At 43.0% G+C, this 21748-nt stretch overlaps 1 protein-coding gene across 1 annotated transcript in view; it reads right to left on the minus strand.

Moving 5' to 3' along the window:
- adamts17 (ADAM metallopeptidase with thrombospondin type 1 motif, 17) overlaps nucleotides 1–21748 on the minus strand; it is a 499826-nt gene that overhangs the window by 218094 nt on the left and 259984 nt on the right. Inside the window, exon 12 of the mRNA XM_049602805.1 lies at nucleotides 14102–14247. Coding sequence (XP_049458762.1) covers nucleotides 14102–14247 — 146 coding nt within the window. The remainder of the gene's footprint in view (nucleotides 1–14101; nucleotides 14248–21748) is intronic.

A 21748-nucleotide genomic window follows, 5' to 3' on the forward strand; every position in this document is an offset into this window, starting at 1 on the left:
GTTACGAGAGAAAGGAAAAGGTGAGCTGATGGCGATTGCAGAGGAGCAAGAAGAGCGGGAGGGGCGCAACAAGGCTGTGAGCTGCCAAGAGAAAATGGCTCTCGGTGCTATGGAGGACCTCTTTGGGAACATTTACAGTCAAAACACAAGCACAAGTGATGTGGCAATACGTGATGTTCTTCAACAAGAGATGCTCCTGTATGAGAGAGAGACCCCTCTGCTCACCTACAGCAACCCACTAGCATGGTGGAATACGAAAATGTTGATCGTCTTTTTGGCCAACAACTTGAACATTTAGGATGAACTGTTGCCAACGTTGTGTCCAAGTGCTGGTTTTGGACACTTTATGTTGCTGTGACAAAAACAGTGACAAGTAGTAGTTAGTTATTTGTTTGGGACTGTGTTATGGCCAACAGTTTAATATTTCAGTACTGTAAAAGTAGCCTACAGAAAAGATAACCACTGTTGAAACATTGCTGTTTTAAATGCTGCTACCATAAGCACTTTTATTTTCATTTTTATACGATTTAACTTGTTTACTTCATCCGTGTTTGGGTCTGTGTTATGGCCAACAGTTCATAAAAATATTGCACTACTGTAAAAGTACAGAAAATGTAGCCAGTGTTGTTTTACACTTGAATGTTTTAAATGCTGCTGCTTCTTTTATTCTTTTTGATACAATTTAATTTTATTAGGGACCTCGGCTGAAGGATGAAGGCCCTCTTGTTTTTGTTGTGTTTATTATTATTATTATTATTATTATTATTATTGTTATTATTATTCTTTATTCTTTCTTCCTCCGTTTGTAACTGGAATTTGACCCCCTAAACATGCTCAAAAATTCACCAAAATTGGCACGCATGTCAAGACTGGCAAAAAAAATTTAGGAAATGAAGTAATAAATCCTCAAAGTGCCAAAATGGGCTATCTAGCGCCACCTAGACACACTAAAATGGCCGCTGTTGCCTATAGGAATGTTGTAGAGAGATCAAACCAAAACTGGCTTGTTGATCTCTTTGAGACCTACAAATCACGCGACACACTAAAATGGCTGCTGTTGCCTGTAGGAATGTCGTAGAGAGATCAAACAAAAACTGGCTTGTTCATCTCATCAAGACCTACAAATCATGCACTGTAACCACTGACCTAAATCCAACAGGAAGTGAGCTATTTGCCCTTTCAAAGTAAGATGTCATTTTTCAAAAATTCTCTAACTAAAAAAAATTTCCTCCTACAGCGTTTATTGTATCGACTTCAAACACTCACACATGGTAGACCATGCCCTGCTAAACAATTCCTCTGAATAATTTTGTCATTACTCAAACGGTTTTGATTTTCTGCCCTGTTAAAGGTGACATGTCACAAAACCTCTTGACCATTTTTGTGTCACATAGACACAGTAAAATGGCTGCTGCGGCCCGTACAAATGCTGTAGAAAGATCAAATGAAAACTGGCTTCTTCATTTCCTTAAGACCTACAAATCACTCATTTACACCACTGACCTAAATCCAATAGGAAAGGAGTTGGTGCCTCTTAAAGATGACATGTCACAAAACCTCTTGACAATTTTTGCACCACCTAGACACACTAAAATGGCTCTGGCACCCTGGAGGAATGACGTAGAAAGATCAAACCAAAGCTGGCTTCTTCATTTCCTCGAGACCTACAAGTCACTCATTTACACCACTGACCTAAATCCAATAGGAAATGAGCTAGTGCCTCTGAAAGGTGGCATGTAACAAAACCTCTTGACAATTTTTGCACCACCTAGACACACCAAAATGGCTGCTGCGGCTCGTATGAATGGTGTAGACAGATCAAATCAAAACTGGCTTCTTTGTGCTCATCAAGACCTACAAATCACTCACTGACACCAATAACCTAACTCCAACAGGAAATGAGCTAGCGCCTCTGAAGTAACATGAGCAAATGTGTCAGCTGTGAGCTAGACATCATAAACGTGCGACCAAGATTGCAACTTTTATTTTACAAATATGAAGCCTATATCTATGCGTTTAGAACAAGTGTATCTCTCTTGTGGTATGTTCAGATTGATGATTGGACCTACGGTTTGGAAATGAAAGGGAGGAGTTGAAAGCCACCTCCATCTGCCTGCTCTTCAACTTGTCTCTCTCTGTCAGTGGTGGACTTAGGATGTTTGTAGGTCATGGGTGAAAAGGGAAAAAAGGGCACCTACTGCATGACGGGGGGGGCCATTGATGTGGAAAAAAACCAGTTTACCCCCTAAACCTGCTCAAAAACTCACCAAAATTGGCATGCATGTCAGGACTGGTGAAAAATTTTAGAAATTGAAGTAATTAATCCTCAAAGTTCCAAAATGGGCTGTCTAGCGCCACCTAGACACACTAAAATTGCCGCTGCGGCTTGTAGGAATGCCGTAGAAAGATCAAACCAAAACTGTCTTGTTCATCTCATCAAGACCTACAAATAACGTGCTCGCACCCCTGACCTAACCCAACAGGAAGTGAGCTATTTGCCCTTTCAAAGTAAGATTTCGCCTCAAAAATGCTCTTTCTTCAAAATCCTTAAAAAAACAAATCCTCCTACACCGTTTATCGTATTGACTTCAAACTCGCAACCCTGACAGATCAACCCCTGGGGAACAAATCTTCTGTAAAACTTTTTCATTACTCGAACAGTTTGGATTTTATGGCCTCTCAAAGGTGACATGTTACAAAACCTCATGACGATTTTTGTGCCACACAGACACACACTAAAATGCCCGCTGCGACCAGTAGGAATCCTGTAGAAAGACCAAACCAAAACTAGCTTGTTCGTCTCATCAAGACCTACAAATCACGCACTGACACCACTGACCTAAATCCAACAGGAAGTGCGTTATTGCCCTTTCAATGTAAGTTGACATTTTTCACAAATTCTCTCTCTCAAAAAATATTTGCTCCTACACCATTTTTCATAACTGCTTCAAACTTGCGCACGACAGCTCTACCCCTGGTGAACATTACTTGTGAAGGACTTTGTCATTACTCGAACGGTTTGGATTTTATTATTGTCAAAGGTGCAGGACACAAAGACTCATGACGATCTTCAGAAGAAAAGATGAGGGCCAACATATCTAAAACCTGCGACTAAGGTCGCATTTTTGACTCCACACACATAAAAGCTATATATCTCTGCGTTCAGAACAAATTTATCTCTATGGTGATATCTTCAGATTGACGATCAGACCCACGGTTTGGGAACTGGAAGCACTAGTTCGAGAAATTTTCAACCCATTTCAACCCCTCCACTGAAATTAACTAGTGTCTGCCTGCTGTTACATCAGGAAAGTATACACATCTTTGAGGAAATGTTACACTCCAAAATTACAAGCTCCTTTGTTTAATCACCACTTTAGTCTTTGTAAAAATCGTTTTCTTTTATGATTTACTCTCCTTTATAATTCATGTTTTGTCCATGTTAACATTTGTTATCCTAGTAAAATGTATTTATATATTCATGTACTTACATCACAATGTGTTACACAACAAAGCAGGAGTACTGTCACCACAGACCTTTGTTTTTTACAGTACATGGGGAACACTTCAATTCTTAACAGTATGACAGACACCATGTTGCTGTTAACATTATATAATTACTTAATCATGACAGTGTATTTCATTTCAATGTGGATGTTTTGGACAAGACATTTTGTTTCCATAGCTGACATATCACAGGTACATTTTCGTTAATACATCGGTTGAAAATTAAAGGGAAATTTCAGTTTATTTCAACCCATCTCCTGTCGTCCTAAATTTGTTTCAAGTGACTAGTGACATAGAAATAATAGTTAGCATGTTAGCCATTAGCCTAGATACAGCCGTAGCGTCAGACCTGTTAAAACGTAAGTGAACGGGCAGCCCTTCAAGTGCAAAGTTAGTCCAGTAAAACAAGCTTTTTTCCTACAAAGACCACCTCATATCGTTAGGATAAATGTCAGAGAACATATAGAAAACGACATGTAAACGTGTTGTCTTACCTTACTGGTGTGCTGCCATGTTTGTTTACAATGTAGCTCTGCTTTCCAAAGCGCGGCCGAAATATTGCGAGAACAAGCAGCGATCTCATAGCGTGCCTGAACAAGCAGCAACAGCTGGAAGGCAGAACCGGACAGTAGTCTGAACGGAGGAGGAGGAGAGAGAGAGGCGCAACAAGTAATGTTAGAGGACGAGAGGGGAGGAATGGCTGCTGCAGGGCTGTGTAGCCCTGGAGATTGGTGGTGTACCTATGAATGCTGTGTACCTATGAGTGCCCCAGTGCCCACAGAAGAGGAATGCCTCTGTTGCAAGGAATGGGACCGGTTGCAGCCTTATTTCCAAGGTTTGGATGTGACTGAGGACGAGACACCTCCATCTGGAGTAACATTAGTATCCAGCTGGGCTTTATCTAGAGCTGATGAGATATATTTCGGCTGCGCTTTGGAAAGCAGAGCTAGAGGGATAAACAAACATGGCAGCACATGGGTAACGTTTACATGTCGTTTTCTATATGTTCTCTGACATTTATCCTAACCATATGAGGCGGTCTTTGTGGGAAAAAAGCTCGTTTAGTAGACTAACTTTGCACTTGAAGGGGGAACTGCCCATTGGTTCGACAGCCCATTGGTCCGACATCCCATTGTTCCGACCATATTAAACTCATTGTTCCTAAGTCCGTTCCGAAATCATCAAGATGCCCTGTGGTTAAGGTCTGGTTAGGTTTAGGCACAAAAACCACTTGGTTAGGGTCAGGAAAAGATCATGGTGTGGGTTAAAATGAAAAAGAAAGTGGCAAACACATAAGCCGTGAGCCTGCTCCGCCTCAAGCCGGTCGCGGCGCACCATACGCCTGCCGCGAGCCGTTCAGCACCGCGGACAGTCGGACTAATGGGATGTTGAACCAATGGGCTGTCGAACCAATGACATGGACCCCTTGAAGGGATGCCCGTTCACTTATGTTTTAACAGGTCTGACGCTACGGCTGTATCTAGGCTAATGGCTAACATGCTAACTATTATTTCTATGTCACTAGTCACTTGAAACAAATTTAGGATGATAGGAGACGGGTTGAAATAAACCGAAATTTCCCTTTAAATACATATCGTAGTGTACTGTAATATAGTTTATAGTTTATAGTTTATTTTACTTTATTAATCCCCGAGGGGAAATTCAATGTTTTTACTCTTGCTTGTCAATTACACACAGGTCCAAAAGACACACACATGCACAAACAGGACCTATACATGCACAAAGTGGAGAGATGTCAGAGTCCCTCTATTGCCAAAAATGACCTTGCGTTCTCTTGACATTGCTTGTTTTATCGACATTTTGACTCTTACGAATAATTCGCACTGTCTATGTGAGCTGGAGGCCGACAGCGAGAGCCCCAGGTCCCGTTCATGGCTGCTTGCAGCTTTAATTTAATATGTGTTTGGGTCTGTGTTTATGACCAACAGTTTACAAAATATTACACTACTGTAAACGTACAGAATGCTGCTGTTTTAAATGCTGCTACTAACATATGCACTTTTATTTTCGTTTTGATATGATTTCTTTACTTAGTGTTTGTGTTATTAATAGCAGTGAGAGAAATGTATGCTTGTCTTTCTAGACAAAGAATTGTCTTTTTGAGACTTACAGTAGCAGGGTATGTATTTGTTTGAATGAACCAACATATTTGCTTCTCCATTAAACATCATTGCTTGAATATTTCTGGCCTTATATTGTATCTATCTATCTATATATCAATATATCTGGCCTTTCTATTTCCCTTCTTGAAGTTTTAAATTGAGTTGGTAAAACTAAAGTGTTTTGCAAATGTTACACAACAGATTTGATTGGAATGCCCTCTAGTGGACGCATGATGTAATTGGCATCCTGTAGAATTCCCAAATAAGCTGGTCTATATGTGTATATAATGGGCTAAAAAAAAAAACATTAAAAATTTGATGATTTTTGGGGAAGACTGACAACCCTAATATATATATATATATATATATATATATATACACACACACACACACACATATATGTGTATGTGAAAATCATATATCATATCAAACTGAGTGAAAATGTAATCAAGAGCACCAAAATCCAAGCATAATCACTGCGTTGAGTTGAATTATCATTGTATCATCAGTATATTATCATTGTGTGAATTAAAAAGAAAAAAGCCAAGCAAGATCCAAATCTAATAGTAGAATGAAGCCCTCATTGTAAAGTTGAGCTGTTGTGTGAAGAGAGGCTAATACACACCACAGTGCATGCGCGGCCTGGGAAAATACACAAATCTGAAGGCCGGTCCAAGCACCTGCACACATACCACGGCAACCTTGTCTTTTTCCTCCTGTAAATTGACATATAATGTGCTGTAATTCACGATTTTGTAAATGATTTATTGAATTAAAGAACTTTGATATTAAAAATCAAGATCACTGTAATTGTTTGCAGGCCTCAAGTAGGTCTACATCTATTTCACTCGAAATGTAACGTTACTGTAATACACAGATGAAGCCTAATCATCAAGTGTTTTATTTTCTGTGTACTTCAGATCATAATCAATAACCTTAGTGCATATGAACAACTTTCCTCTTTTCTAGGCACAATTACAGGGGGGAAACAGATTATTTCAGACTGTTTTTCTACCTGCCAGAATCTGTATCCCCTCCTATAATGCACAGATGAAACCTAATCATCAAGCGTCTTATTTTCTGTGTACTTCAGATCATAATCAATAACCTTAGTGCATATGAACAACTTTCCTCTTTTCTAGGCACAATTACAGGGGGGAAACAGATTATTTCAGACTGTTTTCTATACCTGCCAGAATCTGTATCCCCTCCTATAATGCACAGATGAAGCCTAATCATCAAGTGTTTTATTTTCTGTGTACTAAAATAAAACACTTGATGATTAGGCTTCATCTGTGCATTATAGGAGGGGAGTGTTTTATTTTCTGTGTACTAAAATAAAACACTTGATGATTAGGCTTCATCTGTGCATTATAGGAGGGGATACAGATTCTGGCAAGAAAAAAACAAGCAAAGAAACAAATAAAAATCATTTTATACACCGGGCATTTGAAGTGCTCTCTGAAACTACACCTGGCATGGCTTGTGTCAAAAAAATGAAAAAATAAAAATTTTGTCGTAGACCTAAACCAAATACATCACTGGAAAGGTGATAGGCTCTTGCCTTCAGCCATTCACCTTTGAACCTTGACCTCAGTGCATGTTTGAGGGCTTATAACTCAGCAACGAAAGAGGGTACAGACATGGGACCAACTGTTATAGAGAGCTCTTGACCTCAACTATCATGTGAGTGTAGTCAACAACTGGGGGTGCTGTCAGATATGGGTAAAATATGGATAAAATTAATTTTCACCCATTTAGAAATTAGATATTTAAAATCTGATTACACAAGTATGTTTACCACCCCCTTAAACTCCACAGTGTACTCTCAATTCAGTATTTACAACTTCCAAATCTAGGAAAAACACTTATCTTTTTTAAAAACTACAATTCCCTGGGACCACGCCATGCAGCTTGATACATATCAGAAACATAGTTGTAGTGCTTCTGATTTGCAAAGTAGGGTTCTAAATAGGGTTGTAAAAAGATATATCTACCCAATATATCTAATATCTGGTAAAGCCGAACTAATGATGACACTGCACCTAGATGAACTATGTTAAGAAAAAGTAAAGATGTCAGCTAATTTTTGATATTTTAGCTAATACGATAGAAATGGCATTTTTTTGGGACAGTAGGTTTATTGTGGCTTGTAAAATAGAGTGGTAAAATAGGGTCGTAAAAAGATAGATCTACTGAATATATCTAATATCTAGTAAAGCTGAACTAGTAATGACACTGCACCTAGATGAACTATGTTAAGAAAAAAAAGCAAGGATGTTGGCTAATTTCAGATATTTTAGATAGTACTCTAGAAACGGCATTTTTGGGATGGTAGGTTTTTTGCGGCTTGTAAAATAGAGTCGTAAAAAGATACATCTACTGAATATATCAAATGTCTAGTAAAGCCAAACTATATTGCACCTAGATGAAATATGTCAAGAAAAAGTAAGGATGATGGTTATTTTCAGATATTTTAGCAAGTTCTCTAGAAACGGTGTTTTTGTGATTAAATATTTGAATAGGCTATAACAAATATCTAGAACAGCCGAACTATCATGTTATTATTATTATTATTATTATTATTGGTGGGGAATTATAACAGAGGAATATATTTGCCATTTTAATATCAAGAACACTTTAGTGTTTTTGTTTGTATACAGGACGTTGTTGAATCAGGGTCATTCGTGTGTCCACCACGGGAAAGGATCCTACTTGACTTTACATTGGCATTGTTTCCATGGTACCGGTATGTCATTTCAACCCATTACGTGCTGCCACCACGGAATGCGGTGTTAAGAGGTCGTGGTCATTTCACGTATTTTTGTGAGATCAGGTTGGTATGATCATAGTAAAAGAAAACTCCTGAGGTCGGCACTTTTTGGTAAAAAACAACCTACTCAACCAATCAGATGAGGTAAAAAGTGATGTTGTGATGTAAGTGAATTGAAAAAAAAACAGTAGTTCTGCACATATGATTGGTTAAAAACGAAAGAAAGCGAGCGAGAGAAAGAGAGAAAGACTGGGTGTAAAGGTCCATGCCCAAGGCGTTTGGGTTTTTGGTCCGGACCACCAACTCAAATGGCTTTATTTGGATGTCATCTCTGAACATTTACACCACAACAAATGGAGAGCCAGCCAGGAGGACGGAAATCTAAGACCTGCATGGATCACCTCAAACAGTAAGCGAGAGAAAGAGAGAATTTTTACTAGATCAACACCACCATCTGTTTGTTTGGTTCGAGGGGAGCCACTTTACACCACAACAGAAGAAAGTGGAACTGCAATTCCAAGAAGGCTATCAGAGAAGCATGTCTCAAGGTCTAAGAAGTATGACAGATTACAAGCCCACAACCCCCTGCTTTCCCTGTATACAGTGTAGCCACCTCCAATATAATCATTAAAATGCTGACGACACAGCTATGGTGGGCCTAATCACAGATGACACTTAAAAGGCCTACCTGAAAGAAGCAGAGTCAGGAAAACCACCTACTCCTTCTGGGCGCTCCCTCACATGCTGAGGAATTTCTGCTCCTGCAAGTATAAGTCTATGAGAAATTATTAAGGATCCCAACCACCTGGACTTTTTTTCTCACTGTTGAAGTTAGGAAGAAGGTATTAGTTACACCAGGCCAGCACTGAGAGGCTCAAGAAGAGCGTCCACCCTCAGGCCACAAGGATCCTAAATATGGTCACTGCAACTGCTGAAGTGGAAAGTGGAACTTCCTCTATTTTGAAGTTTGGTTTCTGTGGTCAGACAGAAGTATTGTGAAAAGTGGACTGGGATGCTGATCAGTGTAACTTATCTAATCAGAGTCTTCAAATCAGAAGAGTCAGCACTTTAAAGGGATAGTGCACCCAAAAATGAAAATTCAGCCATTATCTACTCACCCATATGCCGACGGAGGCCCTGGTGAAGTTTTAGAGTGCTCTCATCCCTCGCGGAAATCGGCGGGTGGAGCGGCTAGCATACCTAATGGCAGACAGCGCCCCAGACTAACGTCCAAGAACACAAAATTGAATCCACAAAGTACCTCCATACTGTTCATCCGTAGTGATCCAAGTGTGCTGCAGCCGCGACATAAAAAGTTGTTTCGAAAAACGTCATATGAACTCTGTTTTTAGCCTCACTGTAGCCTGTAGCTCTGAGTGCTTCTCTGTGGTCCACGTTCACGTGTGTGCACGCTCAGGGTGATCAGTGATCTCTGAAGAGCAGCAGTTTCATCAGTACTGATGTCCAGATTCTCAAGTGCAGGCATCGCCAATTCCCAGTCTGAGCAGCAAAGACTTTCCTCATCCCTTGGTATTGCATTGCATTTGAAACAACTACACCACCAGGTTTCCAGTGCTCGACTCCGGTATTCTGCGGCTGGCTGAGGGTTAGGCTCATGAGCTGCGGTGGCTGCTTCGTCCAGTAGCCTGAGTTCCGTCCATATACTCGGACTCAAACAAATATGGCTCAACAAAGAAATGCTGTTCCTCCTCAATTTCAAAGTCTTCAGACATGTTAGGCTGTCCTTTGCTAAAAGACCATAGTGCAAATTATCTTTTAGCTCTGTGGTTACGTTGTCTCTCCCTGCAGTGCACGTGTCACGTGATGTAAACACGGGTGAGCAAAGCTCATGCTTTCGCTGGTCTCGCGCAGGTGCGCACACGTGAGCGCAGAGCACAGAGAAGTAGTCAGAGCTACAGGCTACAGTGAGGCTAAAAACAGAGTTCACGTGACGTTTTTCGAAACAACTTTTTATGTCGCGGCTGCAGCACACTTGGATCACTATGAATGAGCAGTATGGAGGTATTTTGTGGATTCAATTTTGTGTTCTTGGACGTTAGTCTGGGGCGCCGTCTGCCATTAGGTATGCTAGTCGCTCCACCCACCGATCTCCGCAAGGGATGTGAGGGAGATGGTTGGAAAATGGCATCCAATACTTCTCTGGGCCACTTCGAATATTTGGTGGTGCCCTTTGGCCTAACAAATGCCCCTGCAGTTTTTCAGGCCCTTGTGAATGATGTCCTCTGTGACATACTCAACAAGTTTGTGTTTGTATACCTGGATGACATCCTCATCTTTTCCAAGACCCCCTCTGGGCATGAGCAGCATGTGCATTTGGTCCTTCAGCATCTTTTGAAGAATAAGTTGTTTGTGAAGGCTGAGAAGAGCAAATTTAATGTTCCTAAAGTGTCTTTTCTGGGCTATATTATTGCAAAGGGAGAGGTGCAGATGGATCCTGCCAAGGTTTCAGCTGTAACTGTGTTGCCAACCCCCTCCAACCACAAAAAGCTGCAGCGCATTGTGGGCTTTGCAAACTATTACTGGCAATTCATCAAGAACTACAGCTGCATTGCTGCCCCCTCACAGCCCTCATCTCCACATTTGGCCCATTCCGTTGGTCCGCTGAGGCTGATGCAGCCTTCATAGACCTCAAGCACCACTTTTCCTCTGCTCCAATCCTCACACAACCAGACCCAGCCTGACTGTTCATTGTGGAGGTGGATGCTTCGGATACTGGGGTAGCTGCAGTCCTCTCTCAGTGTGCCTCTTCTGACAAAAAACTCCACCCCTGTGCCTTTTCTCCTCTGCAGAGAGAAATTATGATGTTAGCAACCGTGAACTCCTCGCAGTGAAACTGGAGTGGCGTCACTGAATGGAGGGAGCAGATCAGTCCTTTGTGGTGTGGACAGACCACAAGAACCTTGCCTACATCCAATCTGCTAAGCGGCTGAACCCCAGACAAGCCAGGTGGGCCCTGTTCTTTGGCAGATTTAACTTCACTTTAACCGCCCAGCCTCCTGCAACATAAAGCCTGATGCCCTGTCACGCCAGTTCACCACTGAAGGGACAAGTTCTGGTCCAGAACCCATCCTGCCTCCCACCTGTGTTGTCGCTGCAGTCACCTGGGAAATTGAATCGCTGATGAAACGGGCTCAAGAACAACAGGTGGACCCAGGTAACGGCCCCCTCAATCCTTTGTTCCTGATTCTGTCCCACAACCAGCCTTTCCTCTGGATACCATCCTCAGACTCGAAGTGAGAGAGCCAATCAGGAGATGGAGGCTGTGTTCTGCTGTGTCACCTCATCCAATCCATCCTCCTGGAGTGTCCGCTGTTTCAAGACATGGAAACAACCCAGGACCGCTTTGCGCCGCTCCTTTACCAGAAGCCAAGAGCAAGCTAACCGCAGCAGCTGCCCAGCTCCCAGCTATGCCCCTGGCCAGAAGGTATGGCTCAGTTCTAGGGATTCCACTGGAACAGGAAACTGTCACCTCATTGTGTCCTTTTGAGATTAAGTCCATCATTAACCCCTGTGCTGTTCGTCTCAAGCTCCCTGCCTCACTTTGTATCCACCCCACCTTTCATGTTTCCCAAATCAAGCCAGTATCCTCTAACCCTCTGTGCCCTCCCACACCTCCCCCTCCTCCTCCCAGGATGGTGGATAACCAGCCTGTTTTCACAGTCCGGCAGATACTGGCTGTGCGTCGGCGGGCCGTGGCTTACAGTACCTGGTGGATTGGGAGGGCTATGGCCCGGAAGAACGCTGCTGGATCCCACGCCACCAGCTCCTGGACCCCTTTCTCATCCGGGACTTCCATCGGCAACATCCCGATTGCCTCAGATGCCAGGTGTTGCCCATAGGGCTGCAGCCTCCTCTCCCTCCTAGCCTGGAGCTTCCCTCCTCCCCTCTCTCTCTCTCTCCCTCTCTCATTCTAAGTATAGATTAGTGTCAGGTGCGCAGGAGTTGCCGCAGCTGCTAGTCATCATCAATCAACTTGGCTTCATATACCAGGGTCCCACTTCAGCATGCTGCCAGATCACAGACTCTGCTACTAGTCAGTCACGTTCCAACCACTTTGTTTTGATACGCTTACTAATACCTGTTTCCCTGTGCCTGCAGCATAATCCTGGTCTGACTCCAGCCTACTGCTCCACTCCTCCGCATGCGATAACCAACTGCCATCACACCACACCTCTCCTCCTGCACGGACACTCCTTCGAAACTAGAAACTACCTGGACCCCATCTGCCCCTCTTCACCTCCCCCGGTCAGGAAACCTCTTGGCCAGCTTTCCCAGCACAGCTCCCCTGCTTCTCTCGCCTACCTCGGACTTTGCCTCCCAGCACTCCTCCACTCATTTTATTATCAATAAATCCCCTATTAGATCCTGCTCCCAGTCTGTGTTTTGTCTGCTTTTGGGTTCACTTGCTTTGTCACATAACACGGGGTGCGGTTACATGATGACTTCTCATTCGGAATGAAATAAATCTGAATGAAATCATTTGGAATTAAAGTTTTTCCAGGTAGTTTACATGGGAAATATTCATTCCGAATGAGGGTTTACACGGGAGACCTTTATTTGGGTCTGTGCAAGCTTTGGGGCAGGGTAGTTATTGATTGGATAGGGGGCGGGGCAGATGTTACGTGTTTATGTTTCTGGAAGAAAACACCGTAGTCCTCGTTCCGGATAACAAGATGCTTGACGACACCGTTCGTAGTGCCTTTTTCAGGCTTGTTTTGCTTATATTCTTGAAGCAGCAGTATGACAACAACCTTGTTCTGCTAATGCTTCGTCTGTTGAGGAGGAGAAGGGAGGTAGAAAGTCAAAGAAGGGAGACAGAAGACCGTGCTTTTGGTGAATGGAAACCAGTTAGTCCAACAAGTCGCACACACTATATACGCCATCGCGCCAGAAGGGCAAGGAAACGAGCATACGCAGAAAGACCGGAATGAACTTAAAAAGGAATGAGTGTATACAAGTGCAAGAAATACTTTCATTCGGAATTAGAAACGGAATATTCCAGCTCCTTACATCAGAATGAATTTTCAATCGTATTAGCCATTTTCACTCCGAATTAGATGTTTACAAGATTGCTTTTAATGGGAATGAACTTTCATTCCGAATGAAAAGGGGATTAAACTGTCCACGTAAACGCACTCACTGTTGAGGTCAGGAAGACGGTACTGGTTACAGAAGGCCCACACTGAGAGGCTTAGGAAAAGCTTCTACCCTCAGGTTACAAGGATTCTAAATGAAGAGCCTGCCTGAGATAGCCTCACCCCCCACTCCCATGCCAATAGATGTATATTTATTATTACACTGTTTTGAAAGCACAAATTGATGGAACTGACATTTGCACTGACCTTAAATTTTATGATTTCATATGACAAATAAATTGATTGACTGATTAATTTATTGATTGATTTCATTTTCCAGCTTATTACTCAACATAATGCTGGCCAATCACGTTCTGTCTCCTGTATGTCACATAACTGTTTTGGCCAATACTGGTGCCCTCTCACACCAACAGAGTGTGAGCACAAGCAACAGGATGCTGACTGCAGTTCACTTAACGTCCACCGGTGTCTTTAATAACAAGTATTTTCTGAAAGTTATATATAAATGTATCCAGGGAAAGCATTTTTTATCACAATGTGAGAAATTTGAACACACAAACACAGATAGACAGGTGACATACGGAGGGTTGTCACACTTCCTCTGTCTGAACTGGACTCCAGTACCGCAGGTCCTACTGCACATGCTCCACTGGCTCCATGGACTCCAGTCACCGTCCACATGCTCAGGGATGGGAGTCTTACTGACACACTCACCTGCCCTGCACCACTGACACACACACACACACACACACACACACACACACACACACACACACACACACAGTAAAATTATTTCAAAAACATACATTCATCATACATTCTTCTTCATTTAGGCAGGTCAAGATCTGAGTCAATGACTGTATATAAAGATGAACGGCATGATATCTTCCCAAAAGTTTAGCCAAAACATCTTGTTTGCCCCCTGGTGGCTGCTGTGCTCGTCATAAACGCTGCCCCTCAATGTTAACAGATGGGACACAGGCCTAACTAAAAAATTGTAATTTTACCCAAAAATGATTTCTGTCATTTTAGTAGCCTAGTAGGCTGTAAGGCGAAATAAGAAAAAGTGTCTAGAAAATGATTTGAATTCCACAACCTGCGCACTACTTTTTAAATATGTTTTTTGTATTGACAACATCCTTATTAAAGGGGAAGTTCCGTTTTTTACAACCTGGACCTTATTTCTGGCATTATATATGGTTGTTTACTCACCCAGATAAGTTTGGTGTCATTTGGAGTCATTCGGAAGATATTTAGATCCGTGAGAGCCACGTACATCCATATAGTGGGAATGACTGGGGCACTGACAATGAGGCTCTAAATAACACATTACACACACACTGCCGCGAAACTTGTTCATTTCACCAATATGTTTTTATGAATCGTTAGAGTTGCTTGTTATTATCATCATCCGGGTCATTTATACTGACCTACTAACCTCTGACCTGGATGATGTCATTGCGCTGCCGCACGTCCGCAACATGGCTGTGTTTACGGCTGGAATTTGCTACTGTTAGTAGGTTTCGCGGCAGATAGTGTGTTATTTAGAGCCTCATTGTCGGTGCCCCGATCATTCCCACTGTATGGATGTACGCGGCTCTCGCGGATCTAAATATCTTCCGAATGACTCCAAATGACACCAGACTTATCTGGGTGAGTAAACAACCGTATTTAATGCCAGAAATAAGGTCCAGGTTGTAAAAAACGGAACTTCCCCTTTAACTTTGTGTTAAAAGTTTTTTGCAAAATAATCTTGCTATTTTTTTTGTCACGATCCATAAATGTAAATAAATGTGTACCTTAACACATGAAGATCTTATGCTGATGGTTTTGCTTATAACTTCATTTATATTCATCTCAGCAACAATCTCTCCCAAACTGACATTAATACATGCACCTAAACACTGGAAATTAGTATTGGGGCAGTAGTATTCTCTTGTGTGAATTTAGACCATCAAATATGGAAAATTTGTGGAAAATAAACTTCAACCCCCCCAGGGTGGGGGGTAGCCCTTCTGTGCAGAGTCTGCATGTTTTCCCTGTGTCAGGATGGGTTCTCTCTGGGTACCACTGTCCAAAGACAAGCAGGTTAGGTTAACTGGTGGCTCTAAATTGTCCGTACATGTGAATGTGAGTGTGAATGGTTATCTGTCTCTATGTGTCAGCCCTGCGATAGTCTGACAACCTGTCCAGGGTGTATCCCGCCTCTCACCCTGTAGTCAGCTGGGATAAGCTCCAGCCCCCCTACGTACCCCAAGAGGATAAGCATTTACGGAAAATGAATGAATGAATATGTTGGATTTTACAGCAGCCACGGTGTAATCACAAGTAGGAAAAAAGCACACTTTGGCCCAGTAGGGGTTGTAGCCAATTCAGTGGTCTGGCAAGGACCAGTGGTGACTACCACTAGGGGTGCTAAAGATACTGGTCGCGGTCGCGACCAGCTCTTCAGTGGACGGGACCAGCTGCTCCCTGGCACGGACCAGTGAATGCTGGTCACGACCAGCTCCTCAGTGATCTGTCCTGAGTTCCTTGTGGTCTGTGTATTGTCTGGATCAGTTAATGAGTGGTCAGTGGGGTGATTTGGGGTGATGTCAGAGACCATAATTTTTTGTCTATCAAATATACTTATTAGGCTATTATATTATTATTGTTATTATTATCATTATTATAGTTATAATTAGTAGTAGCTATTTTATTTAACTATTTAACTGTCTATAACTATGAACCAGTGGTTCAGACTGAACCAGCTGCTCAGATTAGGACCACAGTGTCGTGTTGTCCCAACCGTATACTTCCTCTGTCTTACGTATCCTTCTCCCTTCTCTCTCCTTTGGGTTTAACACTTTTGTTAGCTATTAATGCATTTTTTTTTATTAGATTAGATTTAGCCTATTCATTTACTTCCAACATGTGAAAATAACAAAAATAAGATGTTTGGGCAACAAAACAAGAAAATATAAATAACAGCAAATTTTCTGTAATCATTCAGTGTTCGAAAAGGGTGTAGGATGAAGTAAATGATGAGTAAAATGAGACTCTGCGTTGCGTTAATGTTGTTGTTGGGGTGCGAGGTGAGGGATGAGTCAGACACACGGTTAGTCAAGATCGTGGCTGAGACCGCACGGTTTAATGAGTGTTGATGCTGGCGGCGCCACCTTACAAACCATAAACAAACACTGAGTCCGTTAAGATACGACATATAAAATTGTACAGTATTCAAAATAAAGCACTATACCTTCACAGCTACAAAACCCCTGAAAACAAGGTTTCAGCTCAAAACACAGAGCACAAGATAAAACCCACAGGTAGATAAATAGCAGACAGTACCCGCGGAGCTAGCTCACATACAACTAAAAAGCTAGCCGTAATCACGGCCGACATACTCATATAAAACCAAGTTACAAACTCCTAAAACTTCATCAGATGGTAAACAAACATCTCAATAAACACATCATTTAAACAAAACAGCGAATTAACCGTTTATGGTTGAGACATTGGACTATGATGAGGAAGACTATCTATAGTGCTTACCTTACAAACCATAAACAAACTCTGAGCCAAAATGGAGGCCACGCAGAGCGAATAACTGAAAACACGGTGTCTGGTAAAGGACAAACATGCATGTGTGGGCTTGGTCATGCCAGTACACTTACACAGCTCCTTCACAACAGCACTTTCAAAATTGTGCCCCTGGTCTGCATACAATTTCGCAGGGAACCACACCGGCAGAAGAAGTTTCTCCACAGCACTCTGGCCTTTTGGTCTTTAGTGGGGTATGCCTGTGCATAGCGTGAGAAGTGTTCGGTGACGATGAGGACATTTTCTATTCTGCCCTTCGACTTCTCCAGAGTCAGAAAGTCCATACATACGAGCTCCATGGGAGCACTGCTGTGAATGCTGACCAGGGGAATCCTGACACCTGCAGTTGGGGTCTTTCTTAGGCAGCACCTCTCACACTGCTCATACCAAGCCTTTATCTCCTGGAACATCCGTGGCCAGTGAAATCTCTCCCTTATCATCTGCACAGTCCTCTCAAAACCTAAGTGCCCTGAGTCAGCATGAAGAGCCGTCTTGACCAATTCATGCAGCTTCTCTGGCAGTACTAGCTGCTCCACTACTCCCCTTTGGCAGTCTTGGATGCGGCGATACATGATATTATCTCTAATTATCAATCAATCAATCAATTTTATTTATAAAGCCCAATATCACAAATCACAATTTGCCTCACAGGGCTTTACAGCATACGACATCCCTCTCTCCTTATGACCCTCGCAGCGGATAAGGAAAAACTCCCCAAAAAACCCCTTTAACGGGGGGAAGAAAAATGGTAGAAACCTCAGGAAGAGCAACTGAGGAGGGATCCCTCTTCCAGGACGGACAGACGTGCAATAGATGTCATACAGAACAGATCAGCATAATAAATTAATAGTAATCCGTATGATACAATGAGACAGAGAGAGAGAGAGAGAGAGAGAGAGAGAGAGAGCGAGAGAGAGATATGCAGGTAATGACAGTAGCTTACAACAACATTATTGAAAGTAATAATATTATAGTTATAGTTCTGGCTACTGTGGTACAATATGTTGAAAGTATGTATTAATATCTGGCAGTATACATGTGTGACAATAGTCACATGTGTATAATAACAGTAGAAGTATGATGAATGACTAATGATGGCAGCAGCAGCAGGAGGCATCTGGCAGGACCATGGCAGCAGCACAACCACACACGTCACGCTGTCCAGGCACCGCTGCGATATGAGTTAATCTGAGAGACAGTGGAGCACAAAGGCTCCGAAGAAGAAGCCAAGTTAGTGACATCCAGAATGGCCGAGTTAGCAAGATGCAGTAATAGAATACGAGAGAGAGAGAGAGAGAAAGAGAGAGAGAGAAGGAGAGAAGGTGCCCGGTGTATTATAGGGGGGTCCTCCGGCAGACTAGGCCTAAGTCAGCCTAACTAGGGGCTGGTACAGGGCAAGCCTGAGCCAGCCCTAACTATAAGCTTTATCAAAGAGGAAAGTCTTAAGTCTAGTCTTAAATGTGGAGACGGTGTCTGCCTCCCGGACCGTAACAGGAAGATGATTCCACAGGAGAGGAGCCTGATAGCTAAAGGCTCTGGCTCCTGATCTACTTTTGGAGACTTTAGGGACCACGTGTAACCCTGCATTCTCAGAGCGCAGTGTTCTGGTGGGATAATATGGCACTATGAGCTCTCTAAGATATGATGGAGCTTGACCATTTAGAGCTTTATAAGTTAACCGTAGGATTTTAAATTCAATTCTGGATTTTACAGGGAGCCAGTGCAGCGAAGCTAAAACAGGAGAAATATGATCTCATTTCTTAGTTCCTGTTAGTACATATGCTGCTGCATTCTGAATTAGCTGGAGAGTTTTTAAGGACTTACTAGAGCTACCTGATAATAGAGAGTTACAGTAATCCAGCCTTGAGGTAACAAAAGCGTGGACCAATTTTTCTGCATCTTTTCGGGTCAGGATAGGCCTAATTTTCACAATATTACTCAGACGAAAAAATGTAGTCCGTGAGGTTTGTTTTAAATGAGAATTAAAAGACAAATCTTGATCAACTATTATTTCGAGGTTTCTTACGGTAGTGCTAGAGGCCAGAGCAATGCCATCTAGAGAAGCTATGTCATCAGATAAAGAGTCTCTGAGTTGTTTGGGGTCAAGAACAATAACTTCAGTTTTGTCTGAATTTAACATCAGGAAATTGGTGCTCATCCAAGTTTTTATGTCTTTAAGGCAGTTATGGAGTTTAGTGATTAGTTTCTTCTGGCTTCATCGATAAATACAACTGAGTATCATCCGCATAACAATGGAAATTTATAGAGTGATTTCTAATGATGTTACCTAAAGGAAGCATATATAGAGTAAATAGGATTGGTCCGAGCACAGAACCTTGCGCAACTCCAAAACAAACTTTGGTACGTAAGGACGATTCATTATGAATGTCAACAAACTGAAAACGATCAGATAAATAAGATTTAAACCAGCTCAGTGCAGAACCTTTTAGGCCAAGTAAGTGATCCAGTCTCTGCAGTAGAATCTGATGGTCAATTGTGTCAAACACCGCACTAAGATCTAATAAAACAAGTACAGAGACAAGTCCTTTGTCTGAAGCAATCAGAAGGTCATTTGTAATTTTAACTAGTGCTGTCTCAGTGCTATGATGCACTCTAAATCCTGACTGAAATTCCTCAAATAAATTATTATCATGGAGAAAATCACACAGCTGGTCTGCGACTACTTTCTCAAGGATCTTTGACATAAAGGGAAGATTAGATATTGGTCTATAGTTGGCTAACACCTCTGGATCCAGTGGGCTTTTTTAGTAGAGGTTTAATTACAGCTACCTTAAAAGACTGTGGTACATAGCCTGTTAATAAGGATATATTGATCATATCTAATATATGAGTGTTAACTAAAGGAAAGACCTCCTTAAGTAGCCTAGTTGGGATGGGGTCTAAGAGACACGTTGATGATTTAGATGAAAAAAGGATGGGGTGGTTACGCCAGTATTTGTGCGTAATACTGGTTATCTGAGAGCCAGAGTCAATGAGCGCCCTGAACTTCATTCCATTGACTTCCACCTCCTCCTCATTCCTGGGGCCCACTAAAGGGGTGCCCTCTCCTCCATTGCTGGTCCAAACCACCTGCAGTGGGGGGTCTTGCTGCTGGTCCATAGTCGCCCCGGTTACCATGGGCTCTAGCCGTTTAAAGGCTGAGCTGAGTGAGGTGTGTTCCCCTCTGCAGGAGTCATAGGCTGAGGTTTGTGAGCCCATGTCAGATTGGGATCTGGGAACACTGCTCTGCAAACCTGGGCTATATGTCCTTGCTTCCCACATTGGTAGCATGTGACGACTGAGGTCTGGGTTGCAGGCCCAGGGGGTGGCCGGACACTCGGTGGGGGGACAGAGGACGGAGAAGCAATTCTTGCTTCAAGGTGAGTCAACTTGGCCATCTGCTCGTCTTGGCAAAGAGCTAACAGAGCTTTCTTGACCAGCTCTGTTAGCTCTGACCACACTAATATATGTTTAGCCTTCTCTGTCTTCACGTTTGAGCTACACTCTGATGTAACCTGGACTTCTTGGACTTGGTTAGTGACTGGAACTTTTTTGTTTCTTTTGTCAGATCCCTGAGCTTGGCTTGCAGCTCCCAGAAGCTCAGAAGCCGGGGTTTCATTGGAGCAATCCTCATGTATACCTCCTCATCATTAAGTCCTCTTAAGAACTGCCGGGTGAGTTTGCAGTCACGGTTGGGGAAAGGCTTACCACCTCTTTGGCTTTCTTCTACAGCTCGCAATGTTGCCTCCAGTGCTATAGCATAAGAGCAGGCAGACTCCCCTGACCTCTGGCCACGCTCAAAGAAATCAGCCAGTGGGTCCAGGGAGCCCTGTGTGTCACCGTACTCTGCCCTCAGTTCCTCAAATGCCTTTTCAGGGGCTTAGTCTTGGGGAGGTAGATTCAGAACCAGCTTTCTGGCCTCACCACTCAGGTGACGCACAACAGTGGAAAAGCAGAGGTGAAGGGGGAGCTCTATTGCCTCCAGGAGATATTGTATGTCACTCAGGCTCGGGATGGCTGTGGCTCTGACTGGGGAATTTATTGGTGCATGCATGTGCTGGGTGAAGTGTGGAGGCAGGAGGGTGGGTTGGGGGACTGAATCAGGATACATGTTGACTTGGGGGGCTGAAGCAGGGGGCTGTAGATGTACTGGGGCACGGGCGTGGGGAGAAGCTGTGTAGTAAAAAGCTGCATGAGTCATATTCAGAGGACTGGGTAAAGCTGCAGTGGGGCCCCATGCACTGTTGGTAGATGAGTGCAGGGGAATCTGAGAGTGGTGGACAGCAGATTGTGACACATGCAGCTGGGGGATTTGTCCATACTCTGTGCCTTGAGGGATCTGCTCAGCTGCAGAGGGGTTATTCATAATGTTCATTGGTTGTGGTGTTTGGAAACTTGACATGGGGGCTTGGGGTGCAGGTGAGAGATCAGCAAAGCTGGTGGGGACCTTGGGGCTAGGCTGATAAACCTGCGTTGGATAAGGGAAGACAGTTGGATGGTTCATGGCGGGCTGCTGTATGATTTGTTTCTCTGGGAAGTTGGGACGTGGGAGACTTTGAGGTGGCAGGGTGGCTGTGGGCCTGTGCATGATGGTCTGGAGCAGGAGGGTAGAGGCCATGGGGGTCTGCACAGTCGGTCAGAACACT

This window comes from Epinephelus fuscoguttatus, linkage group LG2, assembly GCF_011397635.1.
Source record: "Epinephelus fuscoguttatus linkage group LG2, E.fuscoguttatus.final_Chr_v1".
NCBI classification, from domain to species: domain Eukaryota; kingdom Metazoa; phylum Chordata; class Actinopteri; order Perciformes; family Serranidae; genus Epinephelus; species Epinephelus fuscoguttatus.